The sequence below is a fragment of the Anabas testudineus genome, chromosome 1 (assembly GCF_900324465.2).
Source record: "Anabas testudineus chromosome 1, fAnaTes1.2, whole genome shotgun sequence".
Classification (NCBI taxonomy): domain Eukaryota; kingdom Metazoa; phylum Chordata; class Actinopteri; order Anabantiformes; family Anabantidae; genus Anabas; species Anabas testudineus.
This window is the reverse complement of record NC_046610.1, coordinates 2,149,833-2,168,226: the sequence shown is the minus strand read 5'-3', so window position 1 is coordinate 2,168,226 and position 18,394 is coordinate 2,149,833. Positions and strand designations below refer to the sequence as shown.

At 37.4% G+C, this 18,394-nt stretch overlaps 2 protein-coding genes across 2 annotated transcripts in view; both read left to right on the top strand.

Annotated features, from left to right (window-relative positions):
• LOC113161767 overlaps positions 1–11,580 on the top strand; it is a 52,216-nt gene extending 40,636 nt beyond the window's left edge. Inside the window, exons 16-33 of the mRNA XM_026359567.1 lie at positions 376–549; positions 779–949; positions 2,306–2,479; positions 4,337–4,510; positions 4,586–4,759; positions 5,606–5,652; positions 6,390–6,426; positions 6,602–6,674; positions 6,967–7,015; positions 7,132–7,150; positions 7,324–7,369; positions 7,836–7,936; positions 8,072–8,122; positions 8,562–8,735; positions 9,545–9,715; positions 10,700–10,873; positions 11,133–11,282; positions 11,382–11,580. Coding sequence (XP_026215352.1) covers positions 376–549; positions 779–949; positions 2,306–2,479; positions 4,337–4,510; positions 4,586–4,759; positions 5,606–5,652; positions 6,390–6,426; positions 6,602–6,674; positions 6,967–7,015; positions 7,132–7,150; positions 7,324–7,369; positions 7,836–7,936; positions 8,072–8,122; positions 8,562–8,735; positions 9,545–9,715; positions 10,700–10,873; positions 11,133–11,282; positions 11,382–11,580 — 2,158 coding nt within the window. The remainder of the gene's footprint in view (positions 1–375; positions 550–778; positions 950–2,305; positions 2,480–4,336; positions 4,511–4,585; positions 4,760–5,605; positions 5,653–6,389; positions 6,427–6,601; positions 6,675–6,966; positions 7,016–7,131; positions 7,151–7,323; positions 7,370–7,835; positions 7,937–8,071; positions 8,123–8,561; positions 8,736–9,544; positions 9,716–10,699; positions 10,874–11,132; positions 11,283–11,381) is intronic.
• LOC113162394 overlaps positions 1–18,394 on the top strand; it is a 66,306-nt gene that overhangs the window by 22,889 nt on the left and 25,023 nt on the right. The gene's annotated exons all lie outside the window — the stretch shown is intronic.

The following is an 18,394-nucleotide window of genomic DNA, read 5'->3' as shown; positions in this document are numbered from 1 at the left end:
ACCTATTATATGTTAAATATAAATTAATAAAATCAAGGTGAAGTGTACAACAGAGGAGGCTGAAAAAAACTCCATAAAATAAGGTGGATTCCCATTTTCTGTAAGTTTCTCTTTTTTTGATATTACAGTATTTCTCCAGATTACACAACATTTTCTTATTTCCTGTTTATTTGTTGTGTTTTGTATTTTTACATCTATAAAATCTATGTTTATTATCTTTAAAGATTAGATCCTAACTTAGACACTTTGTTCATGTCTCTTGGTAAATATAAAGTTACCTAAATAGATAATCAGCTCAACACTTTGTCTGTGTCACTAAATATTCCTCCCACTACTAACACCTGTTAATATAACTAGTAAACTGTGTCATTACAGACCAGCTCCTGGTGAACTCTCACAGACTCAGTGTGAACAGTTGGCATCAGCACTGAAGAGAATCACATTCACACTTGAAGAGCTGGATCTGAGTAGAAACTCTGTGAAGGAGTCGGGAGCAGAGCTGCTGTTTGCTGCCCTGGAGAGTTCAAACTGTAAAGTGACGACTCTGAGGTCAGTCGGACTTTTCTGTCTTTGTTGATAAGAATATTTTGAATATTGGTGAATTTTCTGATGTGTGTCAAAATGAAATTATAGATGGAAAAAGATAAACCTAACAGCAAAACCATTAATTAAATAATAAGAACAACTAAAAGGCTACATGCAGTGTTTTTACACTGTAGTACTACGATATTCACAGTATTCACAGCAGGAACTAACTTCATTTTTTGTTTTATTTTAGACTGAGTGACTGCATCCTGTCAAAAACAAGTTTGGATTCTCTGGTCTCAGTTCTTAACGCTGATCACCTGATGGAGCTGGACCTAAGTGGAAACAAGTATCTGAGGGATTCAGGAGTAAAGCTGCTGTCTGATGGACTGAGGAATAGATACGGCAGACTGAGGACTCTGAGGTCAGTCTAGTTTCTGTAAAGAGTTTATTTTCTTGCTTTATTGGTTGTTTTTGGTGGAAGCATGAAGAGAAGGTTGTTAGTGAAAAAAGTGTCAACTCTTATTTTATACCAGCAAAATCCACAGTAACTTAATTCTTCTCTTTCATCTGATTTATTTTTTTTATACTCATGTTGAGGAGACAGGTGCAGTATGTGTTCAATTTGTTGTTTATAATCTGTGACACATTCTGTCAAATCATTAAAATATGTATCCAGCTCATTATAGAATCTTATTCCACCACCAGGCTGAGTTGTTATTATATTAATGTGATGTATCCTGTGGAGTGAAAACAGTAAAACAGAAACATTACTTTATGTAGAGTTCACAGAACACTGGCAGTTTATTTTGTACACGTAGAATTAATTAAAAATTATTAATTGAATTAATTAATGATGACTTAAAATGGTTCAACTCTATCAACCACCTGTTGTTTTCAAGTACTGAGTGCAATAAGACCCAGTTGTTCATTACCTGTCATCCTTTAGTTTTAATATTCTCTCCTTGATTTACTTTGGGAGCATTAACATGCAAGAACCTTTCAGTATGATACACATCATGATCAAGAGGCTACGAGCCAATATAGAGATTTACAGTGATACTATAACCAAGGCAATGTACAGAAATAAATAAATAAAACAACGGATAATTAATCATAAAACAGTCTCACAGTATAAAGAACACATCACCATATGCATAAATCCTGAATAACAAAAGATACAAAATGTAAGGTTGTTGTTTTAAGGGACATGATTATAATGCCAGACACAAAGAAAATAGTGAAGATTTTATTGCAATAAATAAAGAGTTAATCACAGGTATCAGGTATGAAATACAAGAGACAAAAGAACACGTTTCAAGGCACTAGAGAAACAAGTGACTACAAAAAACTACAAGTATAAAGAAACTAAAAAACATAACAGGAAAAGTAACAAGACTCGAAAATCACAAAACAAGATCTATGAGAACAACAAAAGTATAAAACAGAGAAAGAAACAACTGAAAATCACTGCAACAAGCAGATAAAAAGATGCAAAAATCATGGTAAGGCTGATCAGAGTGATTAGTGCTGAGGAGAGACTGAACAGTAACCTACAGGGGCCAGGCTGGGATCATGATAACACTATACAAGTCCCTTGTGGTTCCCTACTTGTAGCATGTCTGATATTGCTATTAGGGTAAAACATTGAAATAGCTTTTATAAATATATTTTAATGTTTAACTCTCAGGTGGGTGCTACTGTTTGATATTTAATAAAGGATAAACAACATTTACATTGTCTCCTATAACTTGTTCTCTGTGTTTTCTTGTGTATTCAGATTGAGTTCCTGCAACTTATCAGAGAACAGCTGTGGTTATCTGGCCTCAGCTATAAAGTCCAGACCTGACTGTGTTGAAGAACTGGACCTGAGTCTCAACAACCTACAGGACTCAGGAATAAAGCTGTTGTCTGATGGACTGAAGAGCCCTTACTGTGAACTGAAAACTCTAAGGTAGAACATTTATTTTCCTTCTTTGTGAATCTTGAAAACCAGCATTTGTATGTTGAAATGTTTTTTTCTCTGCAGGTTGAGTCTGTGCAGCCCAAATGTTATGATTGGACCAACAGCACGTATCAGTGCCAATGTAGAAACCTTGTGTTCCATAAACAAAACTATATGAACATCAGCTGTATAATAGGTTCTAGTGACTTTAACTTTATGAGACTGTATGAAAAACACAAATTCAGCTGTTTGACTAAAAACTGAATTGACTTGTCTCGCAGGATGAAGAACAAACAATTATATAGGTAAATAAGTAAAAAACAGATACATAATACAATTAAATAAAAAACTAAATGAACCACTGTCTGCCACAAATCTAAAATATTAATTAAAAACTGATTTAGTGTTTTTGAGAATTAAAACAATATCACAGTACTCGAGTGTAAATATATTTTTTTACATCCCTTGTGGTACACTACTAGTTTTTACCAACTTTGCTTTTTAGGTGAATGAAAACATGTTAGATTCAGATAAATGTGTAGCAGTAGCATCAAATGTCTGATATTGCGATAAAGGTAAAATTGAAATAGTTTAATATACACTTTCTGCCTAAAGTTATTACACGAAATAAATTCTTATGTTTCATGTTATGTTGGAATTAATAACTGGTTGACCCCCCACTTGGGAGGAATAACCTCAACCACGTCCTTCATGTGTCTGTGGATCAGACCTGCACATTGTTCAGGAGGAATTTTATCCCATTCTTCCTGCAGAACTGCTTCATCTCTGTTATATTCTTTGGCCGTCTCATGTGTGGCTCTCTCCAAGTCTTTCCACAGCATCTCTTTTGGGTTGAGGTCTGGGCTCTGACTTGGCCACTCCAAAAGGTGGATTTTATTTTTCTGCATTCATTCTGTTGTGGACTTTGTGTTTTGGGTCATTGTGCTGTACCATCACCCAACATCTACAGAGTTTCAGCTGATGTACAGACGTTCTCACATTATCCTGAAGATGTTTTTCATACACTTGGGAATTCATCTTCCCCTCAATCACTACAAGTTGGCCAGGACCTGATGCAGCAAAGAAGGCCCAAATCATGATGTTTCCTCCACCATACTTTGCACTTGGGATGTTTTTATGATGTTATGCAGTGAACCTTTTACATCAAATGTGTGTGTTGTATCCAAATAGTTTAATGTAGTTTCATCAGTCCACAAAACATTTTGCCAACACTGCTGTGGATTGTCAATGTGCTGTTTGGCAAACTTCAGGCTGCGGCAATGGTCTCTTCCTTTGTGGTGTCCTGCCATAGACACTCTGCTTGTTCCATGTTTTACCTACTGTAGACTCATGAACACAAATGTTAGCCAGTTCCAATGATGTCTCCAGTTGTAGATTGTTTAACTGTAGACTGGTGAATTTCTAAAGTCTTTGACATCACTTCGTAACCCTTTCCAGCGTCATGTAAATCATCAATTCTTGATTGTAGATCCTCTGAAAGCTCTTTTTGGGTGAGACACGAGACACAGCTCCCAAAAGTTAGTGGTTTTTGTCAGTCAAAGTAGCTCAGGTCCACACCTCTAAACTAATTTTCTTAATTTATGCTAACACCAGACTTCAATTAACTTTTTTAAGATCATTATTCCAAGGATTCACTTACTTTGCACATTCACACTATGAGGTTTTTAACTTTGTTCTCAATAAAGACATGAAAAACCTATTTTGTTTTGGTGTTATTACTTTAGGCCTGTTTTATTTGTCACTGTATATCTAAAAAATGTATGTTTAAGATACAAAACAACAAAGATTAAACAACATTTACATTGTCTCCTATAACTTGTTCTCTGTGTTTTCTTGTGTATTCAGATTGAATTCCTGCAACTTATCAGAGAACAGCTGTGGTTTTCTGGCCTCAGCTATAAAGTCCAATCCTTACTGTGTTGAAGAACTAGACCTGAGTCTCAACAAGCTACAGGACTCAGGAATAAAGCTGTTGTCTGATGGACTGAAGAGCCAGTACTGTAAACTGAAAACTCTGAGGTAGAACATTTATTTTTCTTCTTTGTGAATCTTTAAAACCAGCATTTGTATGTTGAAATCATTTTTTGTCTTCAGGTTGGTAAATTGTCTGATCTCAGATGAAGGTTGTGCTGCTCTGGTCTCAGCTCTGCAGTCCAAACACTCTGACCTGACTGAGCTGGACCTCAGTGGAAACGAGCTACAGGATCAAGGAATGAATCTGCTGTTTGCACTGGTGGAAAGTCCAGACTGTAAACTGAAGACGCTGAGGTCTGTTATAAGTTGGTAGGACCAGTAATAATGTCGAAGCAATCTACTCAGTTCTGGGTGTTTATTTAGGCAAACACACAAAACACAACAGCGTCAACATCAGCTGAGCAGTGATCAAAGTTCATACACGGGAATAGAGTCCATACAAAAACCTGGAGTAAACAAAGTCCCAAAACATCAAACTCCAATAGATAATCCAACCAGTAGCGGCTGGTTAGTGCAGTGGTAACATCACCGCCTCCCATGTGGGGTTCAAATCCCAGCTATGGCTACCTCCAGTAGGGGTCCTTAGGCAAGACCTCCTCACGCTGCCCTGCCTACCATTGTAACTTGTAATGACTTGTAAATCGCTTTGGATAAAAGCGTCTGCTAAATGACTGTAATGTAATGTAATGTAACCAAAAACGCATACAACAAACACAAAGCAGAGAAAAACCTTCACAGGAAGGAACGATGTCAACGGTCCAGAATTAAATGAAAAATCCACAAAACAGAGGTCTCTGTGGTGCAGCACCAATTCTCCTGGTGCTTCCAGAAAAAAAAACACAAACTCTTTAGTAAAGCTCCAAAGAACCGTGAGGAGACCAGTAACTCAGTGCATTCCAACAATCAATAAATGGTAAATGTTCTGCACTTATATAGCGCTTTTCTACCTAGCTGGTACTCAAAGCGCTTTACACTGCGTCTCATTCACCCATTCACACACACACATTCACACACCGATGGCAGACCTGACTCACCGGGGGCAACTAGGGGTTCAGTATCTTGCCCAAGGACAATTTAAATTAATAACTGTAATCATCCAAATGAAAACAAAATGATAACTGTCTTAATTCACACCCACAGAGTTAAAGAGGGACGAAACTTGATTATAATGGACAGTCCTGAAACCTGTAAGTATTGGAAGAGTGATCCTGATATTTTATTAAAAAACGTTGTAGTTGTTCCTGTTTAGTATAAAGAAACACTCCGAGGTGGAACTCCAGATTCCAGGTTCATAACTATAGTTCTTCAGAATCAGAGGCTCTGCTGCAGGAAGTGAACAGCAAACAAGATTCATATTAGGTGCCATCAGAAGTCAAGAAAAGGATAAACACACTTAAACAAAAAGACGTGATTACTGGTTCAGTGAATGTTTTATCTGGAAAACTAGTGAACAATTGATAAAGTAAAAAAACAAACATGCAATGTAAAAATTGAGAAAAGAAAAAGAGTTATGTCCAGAGGTACAGTAAGTGAGAAGTTAGCATGTTAACATGTTAAGAGTGTGCAGAGATTCTTTTTATAGCTATGAACAAATTCAAATAAGACACTGATGAATGTCAGGGTCGGCATAAAAACTGTGTAAGGGTTTTAAAAAATAATTTCTTGAGAACTCTTTCTCAATCAGGCCTCATCTTATCTTAACCATAAAGCATAAAATACAAATAAAATCTTACTTTCCATTTAGAAATCAATAGTTCAAATGCTGAAAAAGCTTTTTTAATGCTGACTGTGATCAGAGTGCATCACAGAAAATCTTTCCTTAACATAATGGGTATATTATATATTTTTACAATATATTTTGTCATGATATTGTTATGTCTTTTGAATTTTTTTGATCTGAAATCCATTTGTGTTTTCTCTCCAGACTTCACAGCTCACTCTGCAACACATTCTGCACAAAGGTAATTAAACATAAACAGAAAATATATATTATTTTCACTTATTTAATTGTTTAAAACTTTCTTTTTAAGTAATAATGTTTCCTCTCTGATTTGTTAAGTTAAAAAAATCCTGCAGTATTCAATAGTGGATACAGAATAGATGGTGAAGTTTCTTTTAATAATTTTTTACTTGCAGACAAACCGAACCATTTACAACACCTGATGAATTGTTGAAAGAACAACGACAATTTGAAGAAACAACAAGATCAGTAAGTATACCTCTATGAACTGACATTTAACATATTAAGAACTGTAACCTACTTAAATATTTTTATTATTAATTATTTCATTTTTATACTGCTTCTACGTCATTGATCACTTACTGTAGTAATAATATAAAAATATGACTTGTGTGGTACATTCAGAAATAATCTTAATCTCTAATCTTAATCTCGTTGTACGATGTTGCAATGACAATAAAGTTATCTATATCTTTATCTTTATCTTTTTAAATGGTCCAAATGTTGAAAAAGCATTTTTAATGCTGGCTGTGATTAACAGGTATCAGGAGAAAGAACGTTGCACAAAAGCGCTGCCTACGATACAATGGGTATTTTATATATTTTACAACATATATTTTGTCCTGATTTATTTTGTTATGTCTCATTTTTAAAAACTTTTTTTGTATCTGGAGTTCAATTTTTGTTCTCTTTTCACACTTCACAGCTGACTTTACAAGAAAAAGGTAATTATACAAAAATAAAAAATATATATTTGACTTATTTAATCTAAAGCTTTCTTTATAAATATTTTATTTGTAAGTTGAATAAGTTGGAGTAATTACTAGTAGATACAGAATGAATTGTAACAGTGTGGTGATGAACAAGATGTCTTCTTTTAATCATGTTTTACTTGCAGACACAGTCCACAAACTGTACCTTCTGAATTGTGGAAAACAGGATCGGTAAGCAATACTCTATGAACTGACATTTAACCAATGTCTATTAAGAATTTTGGCCTTTTTCATTTTTATACTACTTCTGCTCCATCATTAATCACTTATTGTAGCCATCTGAAAATGATGGATCAATCAGTCAGTTGAGATGTGAAATGTATTTCCTGCCACACTAAGATTTCCAGGTAGTTATCTAAAAGTTTTCAAAGTGAAATATCAGAATAGCAGAAGAACATCTAAATATAATCTTTCGATTGTCAGCTGCCTCAAATATTTGATAAAGCAACAGGTAGTAGGAGAGTGATTAGTTCTGCCGCCCTGTTCACTACTTAAGCTGAGAATAAGAGAGATTTGTTTGTTTTAACCAAGGTGACCAGTCTTTATAGAGTCATCATCATTTCACCATCAACATGTCATGATGTCCTATAATTTAGCTGTTTTGTATTAGAGTGTTTTAAATTATCCTCCCACACAGACTGAACTCCAGAAGATGGAGGAGAAGCTGCAACCACAGTTTGGGTCTTTGTCAACTTCAAGTTCAGACTTACATGATGAACCTGGACCCTCAAAGAGACTGTAAGAACACACTCACTACACAGAAGTTTGAACGTTGTACTTAAAACTCTGACAAAATGATAAAAGTATCAGTTTAGTTTAATTATAGTGGATCAATCACTTCATTTTATGAAGCTTTACTCTTTTATCTTTTAGGGTGAATCTGTTCAAAACAGGCATTAGTCAAAGGAGAAGTTACACATACAGGTAAGTCACTTATTATCTGTTATATGCTAAATATATATTAGTAAAATGCATCTTCCATAAAATAAGGTGGATTCCCTCTAGATTACTTATTTTCTTATGTCCTGTTGATTTGTTGTTTTGTATTTTTACATCTATAAAATCTATATTTATTATGTTTAGTTAAAGATTAAGATAAGATAAGATAAGATATTCTTTATTGATCCCACATTGGGGAAATTCAATTGCTACAGCAGGTCAGTGCAAAAAGAATGAGAGGGTGTGCAAAAATACAAAAGTAATAAACATTTTACGAGATCCTAACTTAGACACCGTGTTCATGTCTCTTGGTAAATATAAAGTTACCTAAATAGATAATCAGCTCAACACTTTGTCTGTGTCACTAAATATTCCTCCCACTACTAACACCTGTTAATATAACTAGTAAACTGTGTCATTACAGACCAGCTCCTGGTGAACTCTCACAGACTCAGTGTGAACAGTTGGCATCAGCACTGAGAAGAATCACATTCACACTTGAAGAGCTGGATCTGAGTAGAAACTCTGTGAAGGAGTCAGGAGCAGAGCTGCTGTTTGCTGCCCTGGAGAGTTCAAACTGTAAAGTGACGACTCTGAGGTCAGTCGGACTTTTCTGTCTTTGTTGATAAGAATATTGTGTCAAACCTAGAATCCGACTCCTCTTCCACACGACAACCAAAAATAGGTAAAATAAAAGATTTTATTTTATTATAATGGTGCAATGGATGACTGAGGTGTCACCAGGTGAGTATGGTGGTCTAGAAGAGGAGACAGGGTTAGGTCGGTTATGGGTGGACTAATGATAATGTTTTCAAGGAATACTCGCAGTGAAGGGCAGTCGAGTGAGACCGAATAACCGATAACTGAAAGGAGCAGGTGGAGACTGGAAGCAGTGGAGGAAAAGGATTTACAGGAGAATGTTTTATATTACACAAGAACAATCAGTCAGTACTGTGAGGAGGGAGAGGACGAAGGAGAGAACAGGTCACGTCAGGCAAGAAACACTCACACACAGAGAGGCAGGTTCAGATGTCAGGAAGTCAGACCGAAGGTAAACGCTGGACAGGAAGGCGTGAGACTATCTGGTGGAGTTTGGAGACCTCCTTATAAAAGGAGGCAGTGATACAGGTGTGGACAAGGAGCAATCAGAGAGCAGTAAAGCAGGAAATGAACCAAATAAGGAAATGAAGGACAGACAGGTAGGAGGAGCTGGAACCAGGACAATTTTAGATATTAGTGAATTTTCTGGTGTGTGTAAAAAATTAAATAATAGATGCAAAAAGACCACATAAAACTATTTATTAAATAATAACAACTAAAAGGCTACATGCAGTGTTTTTACAGTGTAGTACTACGATATTCACAGTATTCACAGCAGGAACTAACTTCACTTTTGTTTTATTTTAGACTGAGTGACTGCATCCTGTCAAAAAGATGTTTGGATTCTCTGGTCTCAGTTCTCAAGTCTTATCATCTGATGGAGCTGGACCTAAGTGGAAACAAGTATCTGAGGGATTCAGGAGTAAAGCTGCTGTCTGATGGACTGAGGAATAGATACTTCGGACTGAGGACTTTGAGGTCAGTCTAGTTTCTGTAAATAGTTTATCTTCATACTTTATTGGTTGTTTTTGGTGGAAGCATAAAGAGAAGGTTGTTAGTGAAACATTTGTCAACTTGTATTTAATAACAGTTACAGTATGTGTTCAATTTGTTGTTTATAATCTGTGACACGTTTTGTCAAATCATGAAAATGTGTATCCAGCTCATTATAGAATCTTGATCCACCACCAGGCTGAGTTGTATTTCTACATTCTACACTTCAGGTTGTGCAGCAAATATGATTTATTGTTATATTAATGTGATGTATCCTGTGGAGTTAGAAGTAGCTGTAAGTGAAAACAGTATACAAAACAGAAACATACATAATGTACAGCTCACAGTACACTGCCAGTTTATTTTGTACACCTAGAATTAATTAATAATGATTAATTTAAAAGATTCAACTCTATCAACCACCTGTTGTCTTCAAGTACTGAGTGCAACAGGACAATGATACTACTGTAAAACCAAAGCAATGTATAGAAATAAATAAATAAAGCAATTGATAATTAGAGAACACATCACCATTTTCATAAATCCTGAGTAAAAAAAGATACACAATGTAAGGTTTTGGTTTTAAGGGACCTGAACAGAATGTCACACACAAAGAAAATAGTGATTTTTATTGCAATAAATAAAGAGTAAAAACAAGAAACAGGGAAAGAAACAACTGAAAATCACTGCAACAAGCACGCAAAAAGATGCAAAAATCCATAACATGAGGCAAACTGAATGGACAGGGGGGAAGACAAAGGCAAGAGTGCAACAAGGTCTGACAACACAGGGACACAGCTTAAAAACAAAAACCAAAGACAAGAAAGGTAAGAAAGACGTGTGGAAACAGTGTTAACACTGACGATCTGGTAAAGTGACAGGTGTGCTACTGTTTGACATTCAACAAACGTTAAACGACATTTACATTGTCTCCTATAACTTGGTCTCTGTGTTTTATTGTTTATTCAGATTGAGTTCCTGCAACTTATCAGAGAACAGCTGTGGTTATCTGGCCTCAGCTATGAAGTCCAGATTTCATTTTCTTAAAGAACTGGACCTGAGTCTCAACAAGTTACAGGACTCAGGAATAAAGCTGTTGTCTGATGTACTGAAGAGCCCTTACTGTAAACTGATAATTCTAAGGTAGTACATTTATTTTCCTTCTTTGTGAATCTTGAAAACCAGCATTTGTATGTTGAAATATTTTTTTCTCTGCAGATGAATGTGTAGTAGTAGCATAAAATGTCTGATATATGTATGAAAGGTAAAACACTGAAGTAGCTTTAATATATATATTTATTTATGTTCTCTCTCAGCTGAGTGCTACTGTTTGACATTTAACAAATGACAACATTTACATTGTCTCCTATAACTTGTTCTCTGTGTTTTCTTGTGTATTCAGATTGAGTTCCTGCAACTTATCAGAGAACAGCTGTGGTTATCTGGCCTCAGCTATAAAGTCCAGACCTTACTGTTTTGAAGAACTGGACCTGAGTCTCAACAAGCTACAGGACTCAGGAATAAAGCTGTTGTCTGATGGACTGAAGAGCCAGTACTGTAGACTAAAAATTCTAAGGTAGAACATTTATTTTTCTTCTTTGTGAATCTTGAAAACCAGCATTTGTATGTTGAAATCATTTTTTGTCTTCAGGTTGGTAAATTGTCTGATCTCAGATGAAGGTTGTGCTGCTCTGGTCTCAGCTCTGCAGTCCAAACCCTCTGACCTGACTGAGCTGGACCTCAGTGGAAACGAGCTACAGGATCAAGGAATGAATCTGCTGTTTGCACTGGTGGAAAGTCCAGACTGTAAACTGAAGATGCTGAGGTCAGTGAACGTGTCACAATGCTAGGATCATGACTCCATACCCAGAGATGACTCGAAAGACAGGATGAGTTTAAGGAGGTTTATTACATAAGAGAATATAATAATATGACTGTGAGGATTTCCAGTAATGTCACAGCTGAAGAGGGGCAACGTCGGATGTAGGTGGAGATCTATAAGAGGAGACAGGGTTAGCTTGAGTAACAGAGTAGAATACTGATGTAATGAGAAGAGTTTATGACCTGAGTGAGAGCGGTGAGGTGAACCGGGAAGGGAGGAGAAGCGATGATGTGTAGAGGTGAGAGGTGCTGATGATCCGGAAGTGGTGTAGAGGTGAAATGATGTCAATGTCCAAGATGGCCGGTGTGGATTGGTGAGCACATGGAGCTGAGAGAGGCAGGTGGAAACAGAATATCTTGGGGCACAGAGCAAAAAGCCTGATGGCTGGTTAGAGTGTGCAGGGTCAACAAAGAAGCACAAACAATCCGATATCCGTAATCCAAAAATCAGAGTGAGACGGTCCGAGGTCATACACGGTGAAATCCAATTCAGGGACAGAACAGGGAAAGAGGCAGAGCAGAGTCTAGTCAGGCAAGGTTTGTATCCGATAAGCAGTAAGATAACGCTGGATAGTACTGTTCTCAGGTCAATGTGAGACTATCTGGCAAAACAGAAGACTGACAGAGCTGCTAATAAAGGGACAGGGGAAGCACAAGTGCAGACAATAGGCAATCAGCAGGTCACCTGACAGAGGAGGGAGAAGACAAGGAAATCAGGGGCAGACAGGCAGGAGGAGCTGGAACCATGACAGAAAGGCTGGATTCCCTTAGACATCATTTGATCTATTCCACCAACACACCTGTGTAAGATTTATCATTTTCTTATATAAAAATATGAATAGGAATCAAAATAGTTTCACTTTTCAAATTACCCCAGTGAGTCAGGTCAGCTACAAGTCATGTTACATAACACGTTAAAGACATGAGGTGTCATGGTTTCGGCCTGGCCCTGGCCGGCCTTGGTTTTCCTCCCTCACTCTCCCTCTGGACTCCGCCCACCAGCCCCTTCTCTCCCTCTGCTCACAGCAATCAGCTGAACATTGGACTCACCTGTGTTTCCCTCTGGCTACAAAAACTCTCCTCAGTCCTTTTCCCCCTGTCAGATTGTCTTCATGTTTCAACCTGTTCCCAGCCATCGTTCCCCAACCTGTTTCCAGCCTGTGTTCCATGCCTGATATCAACCCTACCTGTTTCTGAATCTGCCTGCTTAACCCTGCCAGCTCCTGCTCGTCCTCCTCAGCCCTGTCTGCTTCACCCCTGGAATCTCTGGACATTGTTACCAGTTTCTTAGTGAGTTGCTTTCCTGCCATTGAGCAGCGGTTTTCTTTGATACTTTGGAGTTTTTTTACTTTGTTCCCAGTCTCACTGATGGTTTTCTGTTGTTACTTTGTCCTGGTGTCTCTGCCTGTTTTTGTAGTTTTCTCAAATAAATCCTGTTTCAGTTCAAACGTGCCTCGTTCCCCCTCCCTAATTCGTGACAGAACGATCTGACCATACTGCAGCCATGGATCCTCAGGCTCCCTTTAATGGCCGACCAAACCTTCCCCCCGTCCCTGTTTCATGCACTATGGGCTTTGTTCCAAGATGCTGCGGGCAGAGTACTTGGACCTGCGTGGTGCAGCGGATTATCTGTTTAAATGCCTGGACTCAGCAGGAAGTCCAGAGCTTGTCACAACCATCACCAAAGTAGCCATAAAAACTCTCACAGAAAAGGACTTTCTCATGGACTTCTCCGAATTCAGAAAACTCAAGGACCTTATCCTGTCCACCCTCAAGACCCAGAAATCCCTCCACTCACACACCTCACAGTCTTCAGTGACACCTGTTGCCCTGAGTCCAGAAGAGACTCGAGACATTTTTTTCTCAGCTGAAAGCCCAGTCAGCCCCAGACCTGGACCTCCGGGTCTCTAGTGAAACCGAACAGTCACCATACTGGGGAACCCACCGTGCTCTGCGAATTAGCGTTCCAGAGACTAGCGTTCCTGCTAAACGCTGACGCTCATATCGGAGACCCAGAGATTCCCCGGCCCCCAGCTCTGAATCCTCCCCTGTTCCTGCTCCAGTCACAGTCAAGGCCGCTCCAGTCATCACGACCACCACAGCTTCGGCTCCTGTTCCGGTCTCCGCTCCAGTCACCACAGTTTCGGTTCCTGCTCCGGTCTCTGCTCCAGTCACCACAGCTCCGGTTCCTGTTCCAGTCACAGTCCTGCTACCTGCTTCCTGCTTTATTCCATATTCTATTTACAGTCTACAGGTGAATCTCAACTAATCTGGAAAAAAAAAAACTAAAATTGTTTTGTAATTTCGATACGGATCCCAGGAATGGTACCACAGCAACAATAGTTGAGACACAATCTGGAAAACACAGGAAAGTTGTAGCAGCAATGAAAACACGGAGCGCTCAGTTCATCCTCCAGACTGCATCTGAGGGTGGGCGGAGGAGTCCCCCAAAAACAACCGAGGTGCAACTGCTCTGGTTTCCTACCTGCTGCTCATGCTTATTTTTCTAATAGACAATAAATATGAAAACCCTGTGTGACATAATCATCACTACTCTTTTTAAAATGAACAAGTCATTTGGCTTACATAAATTAAATTACCACAACAGTGGACACACAATTTTGGGTGTGTCACAATTTAATTAAAAAAGTGAGTTGTAGATTAATGACACTTGAAATATTTTAAGTCTTATTTGTGTTAATTTTATTAATTACAGCTTAGAGCACAGGAAAAAAAAAAAAAAATCCAGTATCAGTTCAGGTCTTTGGATTTGATTAAACACAGTGGGCCAGAACCAGCATACGATGTGGCCCCAGATCATCACTTACTGTGAAAACTCCACAGAACGTCAGCGACTTGGATTCTGCTCATCTCTGGAGTCTTGATTTCCAACGGTCTCGTTCTTTTCTCTTTAGCTCAGATAAGACACTTCTGTCTCCAGTTGTCTGTGCCTGATGGCTCTTTATATGCTCTTGGTAAATTTAGCTTTACTTTACAGTCTTCTTCACTCTGTGTTCATCTCGGTTGCTTGTGCACCTTCTGTATCCAAACTTCTGTTTTCCCTTAACTTCCCCTGAATATGCTTCAGTACAACCCTCTGTAAACAGCCAGGACATTCAGCAATGATCTGAGGTTTAAGTAATCATCCAAACGAAAACTAAATGATAACTGTCTGAATTCACACCCACAGAGTTGAGGAGGGACGAAACTTGATTACGTTGGACAGAACTAAATCATGTAAGTATTGGCAGATTGATCCTGATATTTTATCAAAACATGTTGTAGTTGTTCCTGTTTAGTATAAAGAAACACCCCAAGGTGGAGCTCCAGATTCCAGAGGGAGAACTTCAGTGCTTCAGAATCAGACGCTCCGCTGCTGGAAGTGAACAGATTCATATTAGGTGTCATCAGGAGTCGAGAAAATGATAAACACACAAAAAGGCGTCATTGCTGGTTCAGTGAATGTTTTATCTGGTAAACTAGTGAACAATTGATAAAGTAAAAATAAAATATAAAGGGCATGCAGAGATTCTGTTCATAACTATGATCAATTCTATGAACTATGGTATCCTCGGCCTGGGGCTGTACATCTCCAGAATCCAGTTGACCTGCCCAATGTTCTTGCTGCTTGTTGTTGTCTTTATTGCCTGCTGTTCTTTTCTCTCTTCTCTTTCCATTCACCCCAACCGGTCGAGGTAGATGGCCGCCCACTATGAGCCTGGTTCTGCTGGAGGTTTCTTCCTCTAAAGGGAGTTTTTCCTCTCCACTGTTGCCTAAAGCTTGCTCTAATGGGATTGTTAGGTTTTCTCTATAATTTTTTGTATAAATATTTTCTGTAAGGTCTTAAACCTTACACTGTAAAGTGCCTTGAGATAACTTCTGTTGTAAATTGGCGCTATACAAATAAAATTGAATTGAATCAATTCAAATAATTGATCAATAAGACACTAAAACACAGGCATAAAAATTGTGTAAGGGTTTTTTTTTTTATTATTCTTATTATTTCTTTAATTATTTCTTTATAAGAACTTAATCAGGCCTTATCTTATCTTAACCACAAAGCATAAAACACAAATAAAATCTGACTTTCCATTTAGAAATTAATGGTTCAAATGTTGAAAAAGCATTTTTAATGCTGACTGTGATTGACAGGGATCAGAGTGCATCACAGAAAATCTTACCTTTAACATAATGGGTATTTTATATACTTTATAATCATAATTTATTTTGTCATGTCTCAATTATTGAAATCCATTTGTGTTTTCTTTTCGGACTTCACAGCTCACTCTGCAACACAGCCTGCACAAAGGTAATTAAACATAAGCAAAAAATATATTATTTTCACTTATTTAATTGTTTAAAACTTTCTAACTTTATAAATAATGTTTCCTCTCTGATTTGTAAGTTAAATAAATCCTTGAGTATTTACTAGTAGATACAGAATAATTTGTAACAGTGTGGTGATAAGTTTTCCTTTAATCGTGTTTTACTTGCAGACAAACTTCCATATTTACAACACCTGATGAATTGTTGGAAGAACAACGACAATTGAAAGAAACAACTGGATCGGTAAGTATAAAATAATAATAATAAAAAAAAATCTGACTGGTGAGGTACATTTAGATATAAATGGTCCAAATGTTGAAAAACATTTTTTTTAATGCTGGCCGTGATTGACAGAGATCAGAACACAGAGTGCGTCGCAGAAAAGCTCTCCACGACACAATGGGTATTTTATATATTTTACAACAAATATTGTCATGATTTATTTTGTTATTTCTCATTTATTTATTTATTTTTTTCATCTGGAGTTCAATTTGTGTTCTTCTTCCACATTTCACAGCTGACTTTACAAAAAAAAGGTAAATATTATTTTTCTATGTAAATATATATATATATATATACACACACACACACACACACACACACACACACACACACAGATAAATATTATTTTAATGTGCAGTCTGGTGATGAGTTTTCTTTTAATAATTTTTTACTTGCAGACACACTGCACCATTTACAACACCTGATGAATTGTTGGAACTACGACAACTGGAAGAAACATTAAGATTGGTAAGTATACCTCTATGACCTGACATTTAACCTAAGTAATTTTATTACCGTATTTTCTGCACTATAAGGCGCACTGCATTATAAGGCGCACCTTCAATGAATGGCCTATTTTAAAACTTTATGTGCTTTAAAAACGGCGTAAATCCAAAAGTAGTGTCTGGGTCTTGCCTCTAATTCAACAAACGATCTGGCAACAGGTCTGTGGATCACTGCAGGTAAAAAGCCCTCCGGTGCACAACAGGTGCAATCAATCGGTTTAACGAATACCAAGCTGCTGCATGAACACCATTCCGCCCGGAAACGGGACCTTCAAAATAAGAGGTCAGCCTGAAAGGTAGTTGGCGGATCCTCACACAGAGAGGTCGGTCAAACTTTATTAATAGATTGCCATCATGCCTTTCAGTTCAAGTGATAAATGAATAACAGTAAGTTGTGACAAAGGCAGCTAAAAAGTATTATAGTATTGTTCTTAAAAATTTATCAGAGTGAGAGTTGTGTATTTTAGTTGATCTTTGTTAAGATAATTAGTTGCAGAGTGAGCGCTCTTTTCAAAGTAGTACAGCTTTGACGTATTTTCTCCGTCGGTAAATTAAACTAGTTTAGTTTCCACAGTAAAACGAACTGGTTCATGCTGAGTGTAGTTTATACGTTTGTGCCTTGGAAAGCATTTGTCTTTGTAAGTATTAACATGTTTATTGTCATTAGAAGTATGTTAGTTGTTACCTGTTACATGTGATAAATTACGTGTGTGTTATCGTAATTAGCTTCATTCAAGTCAAGCTAGCGTGTGCGAGTGTAACATAAATGTGTAACGATGTGTATTATTTGTTAATTTAGTTTCTTTCAGTTACATAAAGAAAAGAGAGGAGTTTGTTAAACGTCTATTCCCGTGTTCTACTGCGTGACTGACTCGATATTGATCCATATATAAGGCACACCGGATTATAAGGCGCACTGTCGGCTTTTGAGAAAATTGAAGGCTTTTAGGTGGCCTTATAGTGCGGAAAATACGGTATTTCATTTTTTTTCTACTGCATTAGCTGATGCATTGCAGTTCTGTCTATGTTTTTTGACTCCTCTGCATCTGTGTAGATTCACAACTATTTGTGTCTTAGTAGAAGCACATTGGTTTGGTTCATTCAGAAACATTTATACATCTGTAAAAACTGAGTGGATAGACTGTCTGACACACAGGACATTAGAGCAAATATCTGAAACCAGATGAGGTGATGAATGTTTTACTCACTTTAGGAACAACAACAAGCTGTTTGTTATAATAACCATTTTCTTATTCATATTCTCTAAGGGTTATGGTAGTTTGTTCGATTCCTGGCTTGCCCACTATTCCCGGCCACCTCCTGAAGTGTCCCTGGACAAGACACTGAACCCTGAACCCATGGCATTTCAAAATGCCATGGGTTCAGGGTTCTGTTTGAATTTGTGAACAGATTCTGAGCAGCCTGTTCACAAAGAATTACTTCAAGTGGTTTAAGAAAGTATTAATTATTATTATTATTATTTTAAAATTCTAGCTCCAACTATGTAGCGCTCATTTTCATGCATGTGTCTCTAAACAGCAACAACCACCATTGCCAGGAAAACCAGCACCACTACCTAGAGAACAGCTTCCCAAACAACAACAAGGAAATGAACAACTTGAAGAATTTGAACAACAAAGAAGGTAATTATATATAAATTGAAATCATT